This window comes from Passer montanus, unplaced genomic scaffold, assembly GCF_014805655.1.
Source record: "Passer montanus isolate IOZ18808 unplaced genomic scaffold, ASM1480565v1 scaffold135, whole genome shotgun sequence".
Lineage (NCBI taxonomy): Eukaryota > Metazoa > Chordata > Aves > Passeriformes > Passeridae > Passer > Passer montanus.
In genome coordinates, this window is record NW_024360386.1 from 1052674 (window position 1) to 1070831 (window position 18158).

General features: G+C 46.1%; 1 protein-coding gene across 1 annotated transcript in view; it reads left to right on the top strand.

Annotated features, from left to right (window-relative positions):
• The window catches only part of PLXNA4 (plexin A4), a 458075-nt gene that overhangs the window by 427136 nt on the left and 12781 nt on the right, over positions 1 to 18158 (top strand). Inside the window, exons 26-30 of the mRNA XM_039699488.1 lie at positions 2084 to 2187; positions 4565 to 4664; positions 6381 to 6571; positions 9161 to 9330; positions 12427 to 12639. Of these exons, the coding sequence (XP_039555422.1) occupies positions 2084 to 2187; positions 4565 to 4664; positions 6381 to 6571; positions 9161 to 9330; positions 12427 to 12639 (778 nt within the window). The remainder of the gene's footprint in view (positions 1 to 2083; positions 2188 to 4564; positions 4665 to 6380; positions 6572 to 9160; positions 9331 to 12426; positions 12640 to 18158) is intronic.

Consider the following 18158-nt stretch of genomic DNA (forward strand, 5'->3'; position numbering starts at 1 on the left):
ATTCTTCAAGATTTGAGAAAAAAAAGGGGCACCCTGGGAAGTGAGGGGCTGCTCCAGTGCTGCAGGAATTCATCATTCCAGACCATTCCAATCCATAATAGAGGTTGGAGAAGTGGCAGAAGCAGGAGCTCTTCTGACTTGTAAAATTTACATCCTCCATGGAGCAGAAGATGGATCTGTCCCTGGCTTTTTCCCCCAGTTGTGCTTCTGCCACTGTTGCCTAATATCAAAAGATAAAAACTCTCGCAATGGTGTTAAAATACTAAAATAAAAAGCAGACCTTTATCTGGAAGCTTTCAGGAATCCCAGTGATCATGGGTACACCCAGAATTGCCTTTCTACAAGTTTTATAAGTTTAATAAATTATCATATCTCACAAACATTGGCCAATTAAAAGAGCAGTTGAATAGGTAATTTTTCCCCTGGATTCTGCCCCATTGGAGTTGATCCAGGGCTTCTTTGCCCCATTTCTTGTTGTGTCTTCTCAGATTTCGACTGGAAAACAAAATATTCTTCTTGTAGGTCCTCTCCTTGAAAATAAGACTAAATAATATTTCAGGAATGTGTTAGAAGCTTAGCTTATTATTTTAAAATCTAAGAGGAAGGGCAGGGAAAATCATAGGATCTAGGTAACTATGGAATAGTAGTCGACAGAGCTACAAACATATGAAAAATGTATAAAAAGCAAAAATGTGTGGACATCACTATGCCTGTACCGAAAGGCTTCCTGCTGCTCATCAGTGGATTTGAGATGCAAGAACAATTTTGGGAGCACCAATGGGCATGAGCTGAGCCCAGCACAGGTTCTGTACCCAGCCAGACTCTGCTGTGCCCAGGGCAGCCCTCTCTGGGCTGGGTCCTGGCAGGGACACGGATCTCAGGCACTGCTGAAGGCTCTGTGCTGCCAAAGGAGAGAGCACCAGGATTTCTGTCCCTGGAACAAGTGGCATTTGCTCCTGCCCCATAGGGATGACAAACACGGGCAAGGGCAGGCTGGTTTTGGGAGCAGCCGTGTTGGAGTCTGAGCAGAGCTGAGTAAATTAAGAGTTAAGCACTGTGAATAATCAGGGTGTAGAGGTGATGAGTGATGTGCCCACACAGGTCTGTCCACGTGGATTCTAGGCACAAGGAGTGCCAGGGCTCTGTCCCTGTGAGGCCATTTGGTTTTTGCCTTTTTTTTTTCTATGTTCCCTGTATTATTCACTTATCACTCTGCACAACTCCTGAAAGGTGCCTGTGCTCAGCTGGGCTGGGCTCTGCCTCCAGCAGCACTGACACAGCCACAGCACAGCCCCGAGCTGTGCCAAGGGAAATTCAGGCTGGGGATCAGGAAAAAGCTTTTCCAGCAAGGGGGATAAAGCTCTGGGATGGCTGCCCGGGGAGGGGGTGCAGGCACCATCCCTGGGGGTGTTTAACCAACCTGGATGTGGCACTGGGGGCCAGGCTCTGCCTGAGCTGTTGGGCTGGGCTGGACTCCATGGGCTGGAAGGTCTCTCCCAACCCAGTCATTCTGGGAATTCTACAAATTCTGTGAATTCTGTAACTTCTGCAAATTCACACATATATTGGTAGCTCTGTAGCCTATGTCTGAAAATGTCTGACACAAATAGTAATGAAATGAAAAAAAAATTTAAAAAATGAAATGTAATTTAAAAAAAGCTAAGTTTTGGTTAAAGTCTTCTCCCCAGGAGGTGCAGGGCCCCAGGGCTATCTTGGTTCTTCCTGGGAACCAAGGTTGAGAACAACTTTTTGAGTTACATTCTTGTGGACAAAGCACAGCCAGTGCCAAGGGGGGCTCCAGAGAAGGGGTTTGGCCTGGGGGGAATTGCATCACCATTTGTCCTCCTAACTGGTGCTTTTTATCGATTATGCTAATTTCCTAAAACCTATAAAATCATACTCACCCCTGGGAGGGGTGGACTTTTGTGGACATCTTTCCACAACTACCCCTGAAGCCCTTCAAATAAAGATCCGTTCTTATTTTACTAAATATTGCTAAAATTGTCTCGAGTTTCACTTCCAGGCTGGAAAAAAGGTGACACCTGTCTCATTTATTTGTTTGTTTGTTTATTTCTCCTTGCAGAGTGGCGGCAGGCGAGCGGGGCGAGGATGATCCTTCAGGATGAGGACATCACCACCAAGATAGAGAACGACTGGAAGAGACTCAACACACTGGCACACTACCAGGTATCTGTGGGAGAGGGTGGGTAGGAGTGAGGTCTTCTTTCTGGCAAAACAAAAAGCAAAATATTATCGTCTTGCCCAGGGAAGTGGTGGAGTCAGCACTCCTGGGAGCGTTCAAAAACTTGTGGATGTGACACCTGGGGACGTGGGTTAGTGGTGGCTTTGGCAGAGCTGGGTGAACAGTTGGGTTCGATGATTTTAAAGGTCTTTTCCAACCTTAATAATTCTGTGATTTTTATTATGTTAAGATGCAGAGGTAAAGAGAGGTTGAGTGGGCAGTGACTGGGCAGAACTCCCATGCTGAGCACATCCCTCCTGTCCTTGTCCCAGTTATCCTGAACAGCACTAGAGAGGAAGCCAAGGGTAGAAAAAAAATCTTTTTTCCCTCTCAAAGGACACCCCTGGTGAGTGGAGGTGGTGAAGAGGAGATGAGGACAACACAAGCTAACATTTCTCATGTAGACAAACAAATCCAGGGCCTTCCATGCCCCTTTTCCCAATGTATCCATGGCCTGTTAATGCAAGCAGAGTTCGGAAGGATAGAAGAGGGAAGACTGGAAAGAGGGAGGCTTGGTGACTGGAAAAGGGAGGTGGAAAACAGCATGGCTGGAGACCATGGAGCAGTGGAGTTGTTATTAAAGGAGCTTTTGTTTTTGATCCTTAACCTGGTCCAAGTGACCTGCTCTGCTTCCCTTCCTCCCTGCAAGACCTGGAAATCCATAAGAGAGGGTCAGAGATGTCTGAAAATGTCTTACACAAGTGGTAGATTTAATGAAAAAAAGTGAAGTCTTGGTCAAAGTCTTCTCCCTTGAAAAAAAACACCAACAGAAAAGACCTCATTAAATTTAATCCGATGCTGACGATTTTGTCATTTCCTCCATCACACCTCAGCAACCTCTGTTTCATAACGAGATTATTTTCTCTTGTCACTTAAGAGCTGAGCTGAGGAGGCAGCAAGCAATAATTTGAAAAGGAAACAAAACTTTTACTTCAGATTGACTGAAGCATTGCTGGCTGATTTTGATTTTTTTTTTCCCCCAGACAGAGCAAGGACGTTTCCTGCTTTATTTCATCAACAAACCAGGCATAATTTTCTTCCCTCTCTGTGCTTTTTCTGTGTTTTCTTTGCTGCAGGCAATGAGCTCCCAGCTGTATGATGAGCTGGGTTAGCTCCTCAGGAAACATCATTTTCCTGTCTGTCCTGGAGGCTGACACAGATCATGCCGGGACAGACACTGAGATTGCCTTTGCCTCAGTTTCCCCATCTGTGGTGTGGGGCTAAAACTACAAAGAGCCAATAATTGCCTTTCGTGATAGCTGAGGGGCTATTTAATTAGCCTCTGCAGTGCTTTGAAGATGAAAAACTCCATGCAAGTGCTAATTATTATTATTATTATTACACAGACAAGAGTTAGATGTCGTTAGAAGGGATTTTTTTTACCCATCTCCTCTTTATGATGTCTTATTTATCACAGATGTTCCTGATATGGCTCTTTTGAGCCATGGGCTTGTTAACATTTCTGATATGGGACCCACATGATTTGCCTTGTTGTAGAAACAGAAAGTCTGGCTCCTTTAAAAAAGTCCTGTGGTCCCTCAAAATGTTGTCCCACGACATCCTGGACATCAGCCACTCAAACCTGCTGCTTTTCCATCCTCTGACACCACAAAGAGAAAGAAATTGTGGCTGTCCCTTCAGGCCAGCAGTGCCTTTGTCACAGGGAAAGGTGAGAGGTTGACAGGATCATAGTGGAAAATTGTAGACAGGAATTTTTGACCCAGGCACCCAGATATCACTTGCAATCCAGGAGGAAGGAATGGAACATTTCACATTGGTTTTACATCCTAATGGGTCAGCCAAGCCTGTTTGAAGTAGCTGAGATAATTTTATTATTCTCATGCTCCTTCTCTGCCCAAGAGCTTCCCTGGGATGAATCTATTGTCAGATTTACTGAGGTTAATGCAAAAACCACCCCTGGAAGTGTTTAAAAGGCCTCTGGATGTGGCCCTTGGGGACATGACTTAGTGGTGAACACAGTGGGGCTGAGTTAATGGTTGAACTCCATGATCTTAAAGGCCTTTTCCAACCTAAATGACTCAGTGACTCACATTGTCGTCACTGGGCTTTGAATCAGGGCCTGGAGGGAGCAGAATCTGTTTGTCACCAGTTGTCCCTTTGTCCAAGTCCAGATTCTGGCTGTGTAACAGCAGATTTTGTCCCTTTTTATTACTAGACCAACTCAACGAAGAAAGAAATCAAAGCTTTAAGGGCAAACTGTGCCCTGCCTACAGAGACACTGATTTGCAGCTCATACTGCCCTGGGCATGGTCCTCAGCCCCTTTCCAGAGGTTTATTGACCCAGTCCTTTTTTCAATACAGGTCCCAGATGGATCTGTGGTGGCTTTGGTCTCCAAGCAAGTCACTGCCTACAACGCAGTCAACAACTCCACGGTGTCCCGGACGTCAGCCAGCAAGTATGGTAAGGGTTTGTGTGCTGGGATGGACTGGGAGAGCGCTGGGAAGAGATCCCAAACATCACAGTGGTCACCAGACTCTGAGCACCAGCAGGGAGAATGATGGGCAGATGATTAGCTGGTGAAATGAGGTGGGGGGGAGGATTTAGCCATGTAAAAACTCTGGCATCTCGTTCAGAGTGTTGATCCCAGTGGTTGGGTTGCTCTTGGGAGGTTCTCCTCCCTCATTAATGAAGGGAGGAGTCTGTATAATTAACTGCCTCCCTCTTAGATCACCAAATGTCACTCTTGGAGTTTGAGGAGTTTATCAGCAGATCTCAAAGCAGTGGACTGTTGTTCCCACTGTCCCCATGAGGCAGCTGAGAGTGACACAGCTGTGGAAGGGACACCAGGTGGCAACTCCCCTTCAGGGCCAAACAGGGACCTCCTGAGTGTCACCCACCCTTCCACACCTTCCTCCCCTGCTCTAGAATTGCATCCAGCCCGTGTCTCACTAAGGTGATGCTGGACAGCAAAGCAAAACATCCCTGATGTACAGCCAGGGTGCTGCAAACTCCCCTCCAACCTGAATGCTGCTGTCATATCACTTTATTCATATTTTTAATTTATGGAAGCATCTCAAATCCTCCTCACTCCCTTTATCTTAAGGGAAAGTGCAGTTACTCAATGTCCAGAGGTGCCCCCTTCCACTTTCTCCAAGGACATAAATGATCCATGATCCTTATTAATATTCATCCTCTTTGCCATGTTGTTGCAATTACTGAAAGACACAGTGACCTTTGGAAAGGAAGACTTAAGGGGGGTTAATTTCTGTTGGATTTCTTTAATTCTTTTGCCATTTGATTTTTCAGGAGGAGGGAACAGGGAAGGAGGCAGGGGGAGGAGAAGATGTGGTGGGTCAAAAAGTGATTGTTAATTGCAATTAAGAAAACAGCATCCAGAGAGAAAAAGGATATTCCATCTGATAATTAATATGTAGAGATTGGTAATGCATTAATGAGGCTGATTCAGATCTTGCTACAGAAAGGTGCAACACTTCTGATAATTATGGTTGGAAAAGGCAACATTGCTGGAAGGTCAGGGAGAGGGGAATGCCTTGTGTCATCACTCAGGGGCAAAGAGAGGTAAAATTTGGAGGCTCAAAGTGTTCTTGGAGAGGAAATTTGTGGATGCCCACCTGGGATTCTGGCTGATTTCTGTTAAAATAAGATTTTGGAGCAGGGAGGATGACTGGGCAGGAATTGTTTGTTTGCTTTGCCAAGGGAGCGAGGGGAGGCAGCGCCTTCTAAATCTGGGGATGAGGAGCTAAATAGGGGATCACATTAGAGACATCAATATTTTTATGTTAAGCAGCATGGCATGGCATGGATGAAATAGGGGAAAACCATATTTTTGTCACATAAGAAATTGTTTACCAAAAGGAACTGGTGGTATCCTGTGAACCAAAGTGTCTGACAGTGACAGTGTCACTTTCCAGGGACCATGATACAAGGTAAAGGTTATGGTCAGGTGGAAATCAGTGTTTGAACCTTATTTAATTTAGCAGTGTAGACATTGACATCACACCTGGCTCGGTGGCATCGCTCACCTTTGCTGAGCCAACCATGCAGACAACGCTTTGAAAAACACATTTGGTGGCACGTCACCAGCAGAATTCCTGAAAACCCCCATCCCAAGAGCTGCTGAGACACGTGGGGACCCCTGTTTCTGTGTCTCTGCAGAAAACATGATCCGCTACACGGGCAGCCCCGACAGCCTCCGCTCGCGCGCGCCCATGATCACCCCCGACCTGGAGAGCGGCGTCAAGATGTGGCACCTGGTCAAGAACCACGAGCACGGAGACCAAAAAGAGGGAGACCGAGGCAGCAAGATGGTTTCTGAGATCTACCTGACCAGGTTGCTGGCCACCAAGGTATGTGGTGAGGGCGGGGGACTGGGGGGTTTGGGAGTGTGGTGGAATTTCCTGCCGGCAAGAAGTGAGAGGCCACTCAAAGGATGCCAAAGTTGGGTGAAAAGAGAAAACAGAAGGGAAATAGGGCAAGGGGAAAGTTCTGACTGTGTGGACAAGGAGCTTGAGCTTTGAAAGCAGAGTCAAAAAAGAGACACTGGAAAAGCAATGAGGAGTAACAATCCAGGGCCATGAGATTGGTGGGAAAAGCACAGCAGGAGGTGCTGGAGTTGTTGATTATACTGGTTTGTAATTTGTACCAAAATTGAGCAAGTGAATACCCAGGGCAGGTGCTCAGAGCAGGCTCCAAAGATGTCTCAGGCCTCACAGTCTGAAATGGCTCCTATACCACAAAATCCTGAGTTTTGTGATACAAATCATCCTCCACATTTTCCCTGGGCCAATAAAGACTCTGGTGCTGATGACTTGGAGAGGGTTACATTGACCTTACAGTGAGACATGAAAACTCAGCATGCACAGAGAGAAAACACAGATTAAATCAAGTGGGGGCAGAGCAGGGACATCCTGACCTGAGTCTCCAAATACATCTGTAACTTTTTCTTTTTTTTTTTAGGGTATTAATAGGCACAAACACAATTCATGTGTTCATGAAAATGCTGCCTGAGCTTGCCCATCAGACACATTTCCATCAGTAGTTTAAGTCCTACTTTCCAGATTTACCTGCTCATTTATTCCTCAGCTCATTTTGCCTCTGATGTCTGGCTCTCCCTGCAGCCTCACTCAGGCTGTTTGAGCTGCAGAGGGATTTGGAGGAAAGGCAGCTTTGTCTTTAGCCCCTGGTCCATGCCCCATTCCCTGGCATCAGGAGGCTTTTATGGATCACACAGCATGTGAAACATGTTGGAAAATGAAAGTGTTGCTCCCCAGGGCTCAGGCCCCAGCTGGTGTAGACCAGTAAGCATTGGACTGGTGCTGATTTATGTTGTCTGGGGATGCAGCCCCACCACTGAACGGCTTTTGCTTTCTGTTCTGGGTCACAAACTCAACACTTGGGTTGGGTTTTTTGGTTGTTTTTGTTGTTGTTGTTGTTGTTGTTGTTGTTGTGAGTGTGTGGTGGGGTTTTTTTTTGGGTTTTTTTTTTTTTTTTTTTGTTGTTGTTGTTGTTTTGTTGTTGTGGGTGTGTGGTGTTTTTGTGGTTTTTTTTTTTTTTGGTGGAGATGTCAGGAAAGCAGCTGCAAAACCTGCACAGCAACAGAAAGAGTACGAAGGTTGGGGTTTTATTGTTTCCTGTCTTGGGCTGAGCAATTTTCTTTTCTCATTGTGACTGTTTGAGGGAGGGAAAGAGAGAGAGAGAGCAGTTGCTGTAATACAATCCCCAGGAATACTTTGTTAAACTGACAATGATTTTTATTCTGGTAAATCCCTGACCTCTGATACCCAAGAGCCTCTTCCCTACAGGCCTCAGAGTTTTTTGTGGCGTTTGTGAGGGTGAGCATGTAGAGAACTAATTCCCTGCAGGAACTGAACCTGAGGGCAGCTCTCCCATGTCAGACCAAGAGGATTTCCCCTCCTGAGCCCTTTCTGAGTCAGATGTGCTGCAGGGCTTTGTTCACCCTGCAGGAGTTCACACAAACAAAAGGTGCCTCTGATTGTTTCCCCAAGAATAAATCAAGTGGTGAATCAGCCAGAGACACCAGCTTTCTAATTAAGTGTTTGTTGGCTCTAGGTAAACTTGAGCCACTCTGGTGGAACCTGGGGCTTTGTTTCTAGAAAGAAGACATTTCTTCTCTAGGTCCTTGGAGAAAGGGCAGAGTTTTATCTTGCAGCAGAGGAAATTTTTCATCTCAGGGAATGTTTGTTGGAGATTCAATTGATTTTTTGTTATTTTAGCAGCTGTTTGTCCACACATAAATGCCTGTGAAGCTCTGGTGATAGAGAAAATGTGCCCTGCCTGGTTCCACCCCAAACCCAGCCTAGAACTCCTCAGCTGTCCCCTTCTCCAAGCCTGGTCACCGTCAGATATTCCAGCTCCCCTCCTTCCTGCTAAAAGTCAACTGTCCTCACAAGGGTGACTCTCCAAGCCCTCAATCTGGGATTCTCCTTCCAGTGGGGAATAAAAGATGAGGAGGGCTCCTGGGAATGAAGTTTGTGTTTTTTAGGACACTGGTCACACATTAACCACCCACCTCTCTAGGTTCTCTTGTCTTTTTTGTCTCCGTGACCTTCTGCTGTGCTTTGCAGCCTTCTACAGACTTCTCTACCCAGTTTAAAAGATGGCTCTGGGTGAAAGCCAGCCTGGAAAATGGCTGGATTTTGTCTCATGGATGCACTAAAGCAGTGAGGATGGGATGCAGAGAGAGGAATCTGTGTGGAAATGAGGTGTAAAGGTTCTTGTGATGATAAACACTCCTGCTTACAGACACCTGTATTGAAATCCCCAGGTTGTGTCTGATATTACATTTAACTGATATTAGATGGCTCCCACTTTTCAATCACACCTTGGTTTATCCACAGACATGCCCTGTTTTCAGTGGGGTACCAAAATTCAATGTTCTCTGCCCACTTTCCATCCTTCCTTCCTTCTCCCACCAGGGCACCCTCCAGAAATTCGTGGACGACCTCTTTGAGACCATCTTCAGCACTGCCCACCGTGGCAGTGCCCTCCCCCTGGCCATCAAGTACATGTTTGATTTCCTGGACGAGCAGGCAGACAAGCACAACATCCACGACCCCCACGTGCGGCACACCTGGAAGAGCAACTGGTGAGTGGGTGGGACAGCCCAGGACAGCCCAGCACGGATACTGGGCTGGAAGGAGAGCACAGGGAAGCGTGTTTGGCATCTGGCTGCTGGGGGAGATGAGGAGCCTGGTGTGGGGCTCAAAGGATGAGGTTCAGTCTGGCCAAGCCAATGGACAAGTCAGAAGATCCAGAAGATTCCTAAAATCTAAAGGAATAGCACTTTGGCTAAACAGGTCTCAGTCTTGCCAAGCCAATGGACAAGTCAGAAGATCCCAAAATCTAAAGGAATAGCACTTTGGCTAAACAGGTCCCAGTTTGCCTTGTATTGCATGGAAATGGCAGGATTTGTGAGGGATTTGATGAGGAAAAATGAAGTTTTAATTGCTGCAGTGCCCAGGCTCTGCATAGGAATATGCAGAATATGCAGAATATGCAGAATATGCAGAATATGCCAGAATGCCCAGGCTCACATAGGAATATCCAGGGAGGCATGGGAAAGGATTCAACACCACTGGCTTCATCTGCACTGGGTGTTTTAATTCCCAGCTCTATTATTTGTTTGCCTACACAGAGGTATCTCATGCCAGCTGAGAATTGTAAGATATCCAAGACATCCTCAGAGGATGTGGAGCCCCCACGGGAGACTTGTACCCTCCTGGGTGGCAGCTGGAGGCCAGGAGAGCATCTCCAATAGTACAAAGTATTTAAAGGGTCTGGAGCTGGATGTGAGTCTTCTTTGGAATGAGTAACAAAGGGTGACATCAGTGGCAAAGTGTGATATCAGCCCCCTGCTCCAGCTCCTCATCCCTGCAATAGGACAGTGGGAAAAGCAGGATTGGTGGAGAAAAATTTCCTTTCTGCTGAGTCTCCCCGTTGGAAAGAGCTCCCTGGGGAATGGCTCCCTCCCCTTCTCCTGTGCAAACATGGGGACTGTAAAAGGAGCAGCAGAGGAGAGCCGTGGGGCTCCCAGCTCATGCATTTTTTCCTTTTCCCAGCCATGCAGTTGGCAGATCGTCACAGCGCCGGTGACATAAAAAAAGAAACCCCATGCACCAAAGAGGCTTTCAACTAATGAAACATTAGCATATTATTAACATTATCTGCGGCACTAATCTAAGGCTGATTGCAGCCACTCAGCCTAAATGAGCAGGAGGTTTATTTAAGGGGGGAGGGGGGAAGGCAGAGTGTGTGTGTTTGTGGGAAAAGGGGCAGTGTGAAGAAATCTGTTCAATCAGATCAAATTAACTCAAAGTCACATCACAGGGCTCCATTATTCCCAGCCAGGGACATGGTCCCCTATGCCTCCCCACAGCCAGACACACAAACACAGGCTCTGCTCCTCACCGTGGCTGTGTGTGCCATCCAGACACCTGCACAAGGACTTCTGCAAGGTTCACCCATCCACCTCATCCCCCCAGTGATGACTCTCCAATCCCAGCCTAAATTCCCACAACTCCATGGTTCTCATTGCCATTATTCTTCCCCAATCCCTGGGACAGGCTGTTCAGAAAAGCTGTGGCTGCCCCATCCCTGGATTGTTCAAATCCAGGTTGGATGGGCCTTGGAGCAACCTGGGATAGTGGAAGGTGTCCCTACACCTGGATAATCTTTAAGGTCTCTTCTCACCCAAAGCACTCTATAATTCTGTGTTTTCCAGCATCTCCCTCTTCTCCTGAACTTGGCTGACCAGATTCCCTGGGTGGGGATTTCCTTTGCATTTGCTCTGTGATTTTGCTGCTCAGGAGAATACACAGAGGTTTAGGAAAACACGGTGTCAACCCTCTGTCAGGAAGGTTGTTCCCCAAAATCTGTCAGGCTTGGAGATGAGTTTTTTACAGTGTTGTGAACGCAATCAGCAAATGGGAGGAACTGGGGGGTTTTTCCTGAATATCAGGAGAATTTGCTGAGCTGAAAGATGCAGAGAGTGAAGGTAGACTTAGCAATCTGCCTGAGAGAGAGACAGGGGCTGGGTTCTGTGCTCAGTGACACATCCCAGCTCCTGGGCCCTGATCACTGCAGTGTATCTGCCCTGACAAAAGGCTCCAGGCAAAGGCTGGAGGTATCTCACACATGTACCTCAGGGCATCTCATAGAAATGAGCTGCTCTTTGGAGAAAAAGGGGGGGAAAAAAGCTTTGGATTGCAACTGGAATAGCATTTCCTTGGTTAGGGCAGATATATTTTCATATCAAAGGCTGTGATACTTGTTTCCCAGTTCCTTTTTTTTTTTTTTCCTTGGGGCAATGGGGCTTTCCCTGTCATGTAGCAACTGCTTCCTGCTCAGGGTACTGGGATCATGTGCAGGCTTGGGCTGAAGCACTGGAGAGTGACAGGACATGGTGTCCTACAGGGTGTGGCATGAGCATTCCCAGTCTCCACTTGGGCGCTCTACCTACCTCTCTTCCCATGAGGATTGCTGTGAGGCCTAAAAGCCAAGTACCTCAATGACAAATGTGTAGAATCTCAGAATAATTTGGGTTGGAAGGGAACTTGAACTCAAGCTCTACCTACCTCTCTTCCCATGGGGATTTCTGTGAGGGCTAAAGTCCTTCAAATGTATATAATCTCAAAATAATTTGGGTTGGAAGGGAACTTAAACTCATCTAGTGCCACCCCCTGCCATGGCAGGGACACCTCCCACTATCTCCAAGCCCCGTCCAGGCTGTTCTTGGATACTTCCAGGGATCCAGGAGCAGCCACAATTTCTCTGGGCAGCCTGTTCCAGTTCTTTATAGCCCATACCATAATATTTTTTGTGGGCTCAATGCCTGTCTTCATCTGATGGAGCAACCAACAGGGGTCAACTTTCCATTGCATCTTAACACAGAGAGATTCAGAGTGTTTGTCTTCACCAAAATTTTACTCCCATTAATTTATGGTCACCTTCAACAAGATTGTATTAAGACTGAAAAAAATCTGCCTTGTAAGGATTACAGGGACAAAAGGTGATGTCTCTACCGTCCCTAGACTTTGTAGGGGAGGAATTAATTGCATAGCAAAGTTTATGCCAGAATCCTCATACCCACAGCGCGATCTTTGATCCCCACCCACCATTTGCTGCTGTGATGTCTCCTGTGAGCTGTGCCCTGACTGTGTCCCCTCTGCCACCCCTCCTGCAGCCTCCCCTTGCGCTTCTGGGTCAACATGATCAAGAACCCACAGTTTGTCTTCGACATTCACAAAAACAGCATCACAGACGCCTGCCTGTCCGTGGTGGCCCAGACCTTCATGGACTCCTGCTCCACCTCAGAGCACCGCCTGGGCAAAGACTCCCCCTCCAACAAGCTCCTCTACGCCAAGGACATCCCCAGCTACAAGAACTGGGTGGAAAGGTGAGTTTCAGCTATGGAATGATGTCGATTCTTTATCTTCTTTTTCTGCCTGGGTCAAGCTCGGGATTAAATGCGCAGAGACGGCATTTTGTGTTCGGACTCAGATGTTTATTAATTCTTATCTCTGTTACAGTCTCACAAGCTGTGAGTTCTACAGTACTCCAACAAGCTACTAAATGGCCCCATATCTATCTCTACAAGGCCTTTTAAGGATAAACTGTCCAATTAAAAAATGACACCTAAATTATTTTTACTTTTAACCCAATAACCAACCACTCGTGCCTGCAACATGGACTTTTTTATCCAGTTACAAAATACCACCCAAACCCATAGAGAAGAAGGTGGAGAAGGATCAGCCACCACTCTAAAACCTCCACATTAGCTTTATGTATATTACTATATTCTAAACCCTTAAACTCTGAGTTTCCCACCCTGTGATATCACACACTTCTATTCAAACACCACACCCACAATCCCAGCTCTGTCATTCCATTTTGGAAGCTTCTCCACAGCCTCAGGTCAATGCAGAGTTCTCTTGGGAGTCAGAGCCTGACAGCACAGAAATTCTGAAACTTTCAGCAGCCAGGGTTCCAACAGAATGCCATAAAGTGACACAATCAGGCCCTGCTTTGTGGGTGGAGGTAGGAGGGAGCATCACTGTCACTTTTGGAAACTGCCCCTGGGGCTTTTTGTCTTTGACTTTTGCTAAGTGGAATTCTCCATGCTAGCCTTTTATTCCTCTACCTTGCAGCAGAGATGGAAATTTAGTTAATGGTGGGAGTTGAAGGTGTTTGCCGTCACTGTTTCCTTTGAGGAGAAACTCTTGAGAAGTAGCAGAGGGAGGAAGGAAGGGGAGGTGATCTCTGTGAGCCCTGGGAAGCACACGGGCTTCTCAAGATTTTCACACAGGTCTGAAGTGGTTTGCTGCTCTCAGCACCATTGTGACAGTCCCCACACTGCCTAGATCCCAAGGGATTTATAATTATCCCCCAGCTACTTCCCTTGGAGGCTCTTCTGTGCTTTGAGTGAGATGCCAGACAGTTGACAGGCTGCTGACTGAGGCTCTGCAGGTATTTTATGTCAGGTCAGAGATCTTTCCAAGTATTTTGTCCGCACTCCCAAGACCTGTGGCTGTACTTCCATCTGCTGTACCAAGGGTCAGTGCCTGGCAAAGCTGCTCCACAGGAATACAACCAAAACTTCTATTCCTGCAGCATGTTGGGGCTTCATTTTCCATAGGGTTTCCCCCAGGACAAGCAAACAGCACATCTTGTTCTTCATCCAGCAGGAGCTGGGCTTTGCTTTCCAATATTCTGCACTTGCCTGGCGTTATTGACAGGTTTGGGAACTGCACAGATGGGGAATCTTTGCTGCTCTGTAAATACAAAGGCGGGTTTATCCTACAGATCATTCCTGTGCACCGCATCCAGCTTTCAGCAATGATTTCCTCTGGATGACTTCCCAGGCACAGCCTAAAACTGACACCATGTCCTGCAGGTTGTACAAGGCCTCTGCTGCTGCAGACACCTCACACTGTGCTATAAATCCCCGTATTGCCTTTGCTGGGGATGATTTTCTCTCATTTTGTGACAGGAGTGTGGCTGATCAAAGAGTTCCATCCCCTACTCAGCACGAGGCAGCTTTTTTCCCATCAATTCTCCCATTGGTCTGTGGTTTGTCTGGACAATTATTTTTAGATGTGGTTAAACACTTCAGCAAATGTCGTTTCTAGGCAACCTGCAAGGCTCTTATGAGCTACCTTGCTTAATTATGACCTACTTTTGGTACCGTGTCCAAGTTTCTTAGTATGGATTGAGGCTGATTGCTGGATTGACCTGGATAATGGGAAGCAAGTGTTGGAGGTTCCATTTAGAAATCAAGTTTGCACCAACAGTGACCCAAAGGTGTCATTCTCTAGTGATGCTTTAGCAACACTCTGTGTGGTTGCGTGGTTTCTGTGGACAAATAATGTTTTTCATCTCAAAGGGGTTGATTTTATCCTGGGAGATGCTGTATTTGAGTGGCAAACTGAGGTATTTAAGTGGAGAATGGGATATTTCCTTATGCAAAAAACACCTTTTTTTCTCTTTTTCTCTTTTCCCTCTGGATAAACAAAAGGCTGCAGTTTCCATTTTGGGTTGGTTTTTTTTTTCCACTATTGATTTCACTTTACAACTTTCTGGAGCTAAATCCTGGTGCCCAGTGATCCTCAGCAATAGGTGCTGCATTTCCTTGGAAGTTTTCCCAAACAACTGGGTTTGCAAACGAGGTACATAACACCTCCTGCTGCTTGTAAACAGCCCTGGATTCCTGTCCCCAGCATGTGCTGGGTTGTTATCTGCACTGATGTCTGACAACTTGAACTGAAGCCCAAGGGGAGACTGCAGGTTTCGGAATATGGTTAGAGCTTCCTCCCTGCTTTTATTTTTGTGTGTCAGTTCCACTGACTCAAGGCAGTGGCACCTGGATGCTGTGGGAGATGAAAGAAAAAACCTATCAGGGATGAATAAAATATAATTTGAGTTCTACCCCGAGCTAATGAATTCCTGCTCTCCGTTCCGCGATTGTGCTTTGAGGGAGTTTTTCCGAATCCAAAGGTTTCTAGTGCTGGTTGGAGCTATTTCTGTAGTCAGCATCAGCTGGAGATGGCATCCTTCAAGACCACTAGGCTTCTTCAAAGAGTGAATCAGGAGATAAAAAGTCAGGGAGTTTAAGAAGTGGTTAAGAAAATCAGAAGAACCTGAAATCAAGCAAACTTCTTTGACAAGGAGGAAACTCTAAGAGGGTAATTAGTCAGTGGTAGATTGTGCCCAGCTTGAGGCACTCTGGATTAAAACATGCCTGGATTTAGAGGTCTGGAAATGGAGATGAGCTGGGTTACCCCAAGCCATCCCTTTGAAACCTCTGTTTTCTTGGTGTGGAGCCTTTAGGACTCACAAAACTCAGAGCAGGGAATGACCTTGGCATGAGAAGGAGGAGGCAGGGCTGAAAGGAGCTCCCTCCAATCCTTCAAATATTTGTTTTCCACCTGGGAATGTGCATTGGTGAGGGAATAGTTACAGCTTCTGGCCTTACCAGTGGTCCACCTCCACAGGGTGGTCAACTGGAAATCTGATTCCAAAAGATTTCAACAGCAAGACTGTCAGGAATCTTCACTGGTTTTACTTGTTTGTTTGGCTCATGTTTTAGCGTGGGATTTTCTCATGTTTTCAGTTACATCTTTGTGATGAATAAAGAGTTGCCTTCAGAATTGGGATGCATGACAATGACTAATTAAGAAACTTTAAAATTTACCAATGTTTTGCAATTTCCTGTCGACTTAATGGAAAACTATATAAGAAATGGACATCTTCCATGACATTTTGAGAGGCTGGTTGTTTTAGTGCCCATTTCTATAATTACTCAAGATAATGGATTTGCTGACAACAGCAACCAAAAAAATTATTGTGCATCACTTAAATTTAGTTGAAGATGCTCCCTGCTCATTGCAGGAGGGTTGGACTAGATGACCTCTAATGTCCCTTCCAACCCAAACTATTGTGTGATTTTATTAAAGTCCTTTTATAACATTGCTGGAAGCAGAGGTGGACTCTGCCTGCTGAAACAGTCCAGCTGAGAAAGTCTGGCTTTTGGGAAAAAGCAGGTTCCCTGTTCAAATGAGACACACAGAGCTGGAAACACGTGGATAAAAGGTGTTCCAGTGCAGCCACATCTTGGATTTCCTGCTGCAGAACACGAGGCCTGATGAGGCAGGACAATTAACCCAGGAAATTGGGACAGGCTATTTGGCTTTTGTTGAAGCCACGAAGAGTCAGGCTGTAGTTCTAAAACAAAGTGAAGGCTTTTCAATTATCATTTTAAAAAATAATAAAAAGAGGAAAAGAATGGTAACGATAGAGCAGAATCTCATCTGACTTCAGTTAGTAAAATTCCATAGGCTCTGCTGAATTTACATTAGAGCTGCTTCAGATCTGCATCTTTTCAAGTTTACTTCAAATGTCCCCTTTGAGCCTGGAAATCTGGAGAACTTGGGAGCATTTGATGCAATCCCCAAGCAATACAAAGGGGAGCCTGTTCTAATTGGGACTGTCTCATTAGCATTCAACACCACACTGAAAAATGACAAAGGGCTGTGGCTGACCTTTCATTTCTCTCCATGCTGCCAAGCTTATGATAACACTTGTTTGAACTTCATTAACACCATTTAATTGCCTGCATCACAATCAATATGATGTTTCCCTGCCGAAGCCTGGCACGGAGGCAAGGATGTGGGAGACTGAAAAGGGGCAGAGCACAAAAAGCAGAAGTCAAAGAGTTTTTCCATTTCACACTGGTGCCCAAAACACCTGCAGGGCTGCAAGGAGAGAATCTGGTGCTCTTTTTTTCCCCTCATCCCTGCAGGGACTCGGTCTCCTTTTGGCTGCTTATTGTGCACTGAAAAGAGCCCCTCTAAGAAAAACTTTAAGTCAATGGAGACATCACAAGTGTTCTTAACTTACGAGTCATCCAACGAAGCCCATTCAAAATAGGCTTGCCAGGTTCAGGATCAAAAGAAGCTTAAAGTGATCTGATATGTGGGATTGAGAATTATAACATTTACATTTCATTGAGTTAACCTGGGTGCAAACAGTGCCTGACACAGCTGGTGCTACTCCTGAGGCCATGATCTACTTTTTTTCCTTACAAGTACAGATACTTTTAGGATAGCTGGAACACTTTTAAACTAAAAGGGAGAGTTTTAAGTGAAATATCTGGAAGATATTCTTTACTCAGAGGGTAGGAAGGCCCTGGCACAGGGTGCCCAGAGCAGCTGTGGCTGCCCCTGGATCCCTGGAAGTGTCCAAGGCCAGGCTGGACAGGGTTTGGAGCACCCTGGGACAGTGGAAGGTGTCCCTGCCCATGGCAGGAGTGGATCTGGATTATCTTTAAGGTCCCTTCCAACCCAAAATATTCTTGGCTTGGTGATTCATGAAGCAGCTATGATTTGCATCCCATTAACCTTTAGATGTCGAGGTCTAGGTCTTGTTTGGAAGAGCTTTATGAGCATGTTTGGAGTGCACAAAACAGACAGCCTGTACCCATTTGGGATTTCACCTACCTGGTGTGTCAGCCTGGGGTTCCAGGGCTCTCAAGTCACAAGAAAATCTCTACCTGTGCAGTGCTTGTGATGTCTGTTAGCCACTTTACAGCTAACTTTAGAAAGAAAGACAAACTGGACCACTTTAAAGCAACAAAAAGCTGCACGTACCCTAACATTGTGAGTTATTGAGGTTTTAAGGAGAAACTCTGAGGGCTTTAAAAAAGAGCATCACATGAGAGGTGCAAATCCTGGCTCTGCTTTAAAAAATGAGTTTTCTGTGCCCCCTTTCTCTCTGCTGGAAAGAAGGCTCAAGAAGCAGCATACCAAAGGTCAAGGCAGGGGGTGTTGTCAGTGGAGATAATAAAAAACAGTGCTGGAGGGGGCCTCGGGAGGTCAACCCGACCATCTCCTGCCTCAGGGCAGGATCAGCTCTGTCTAA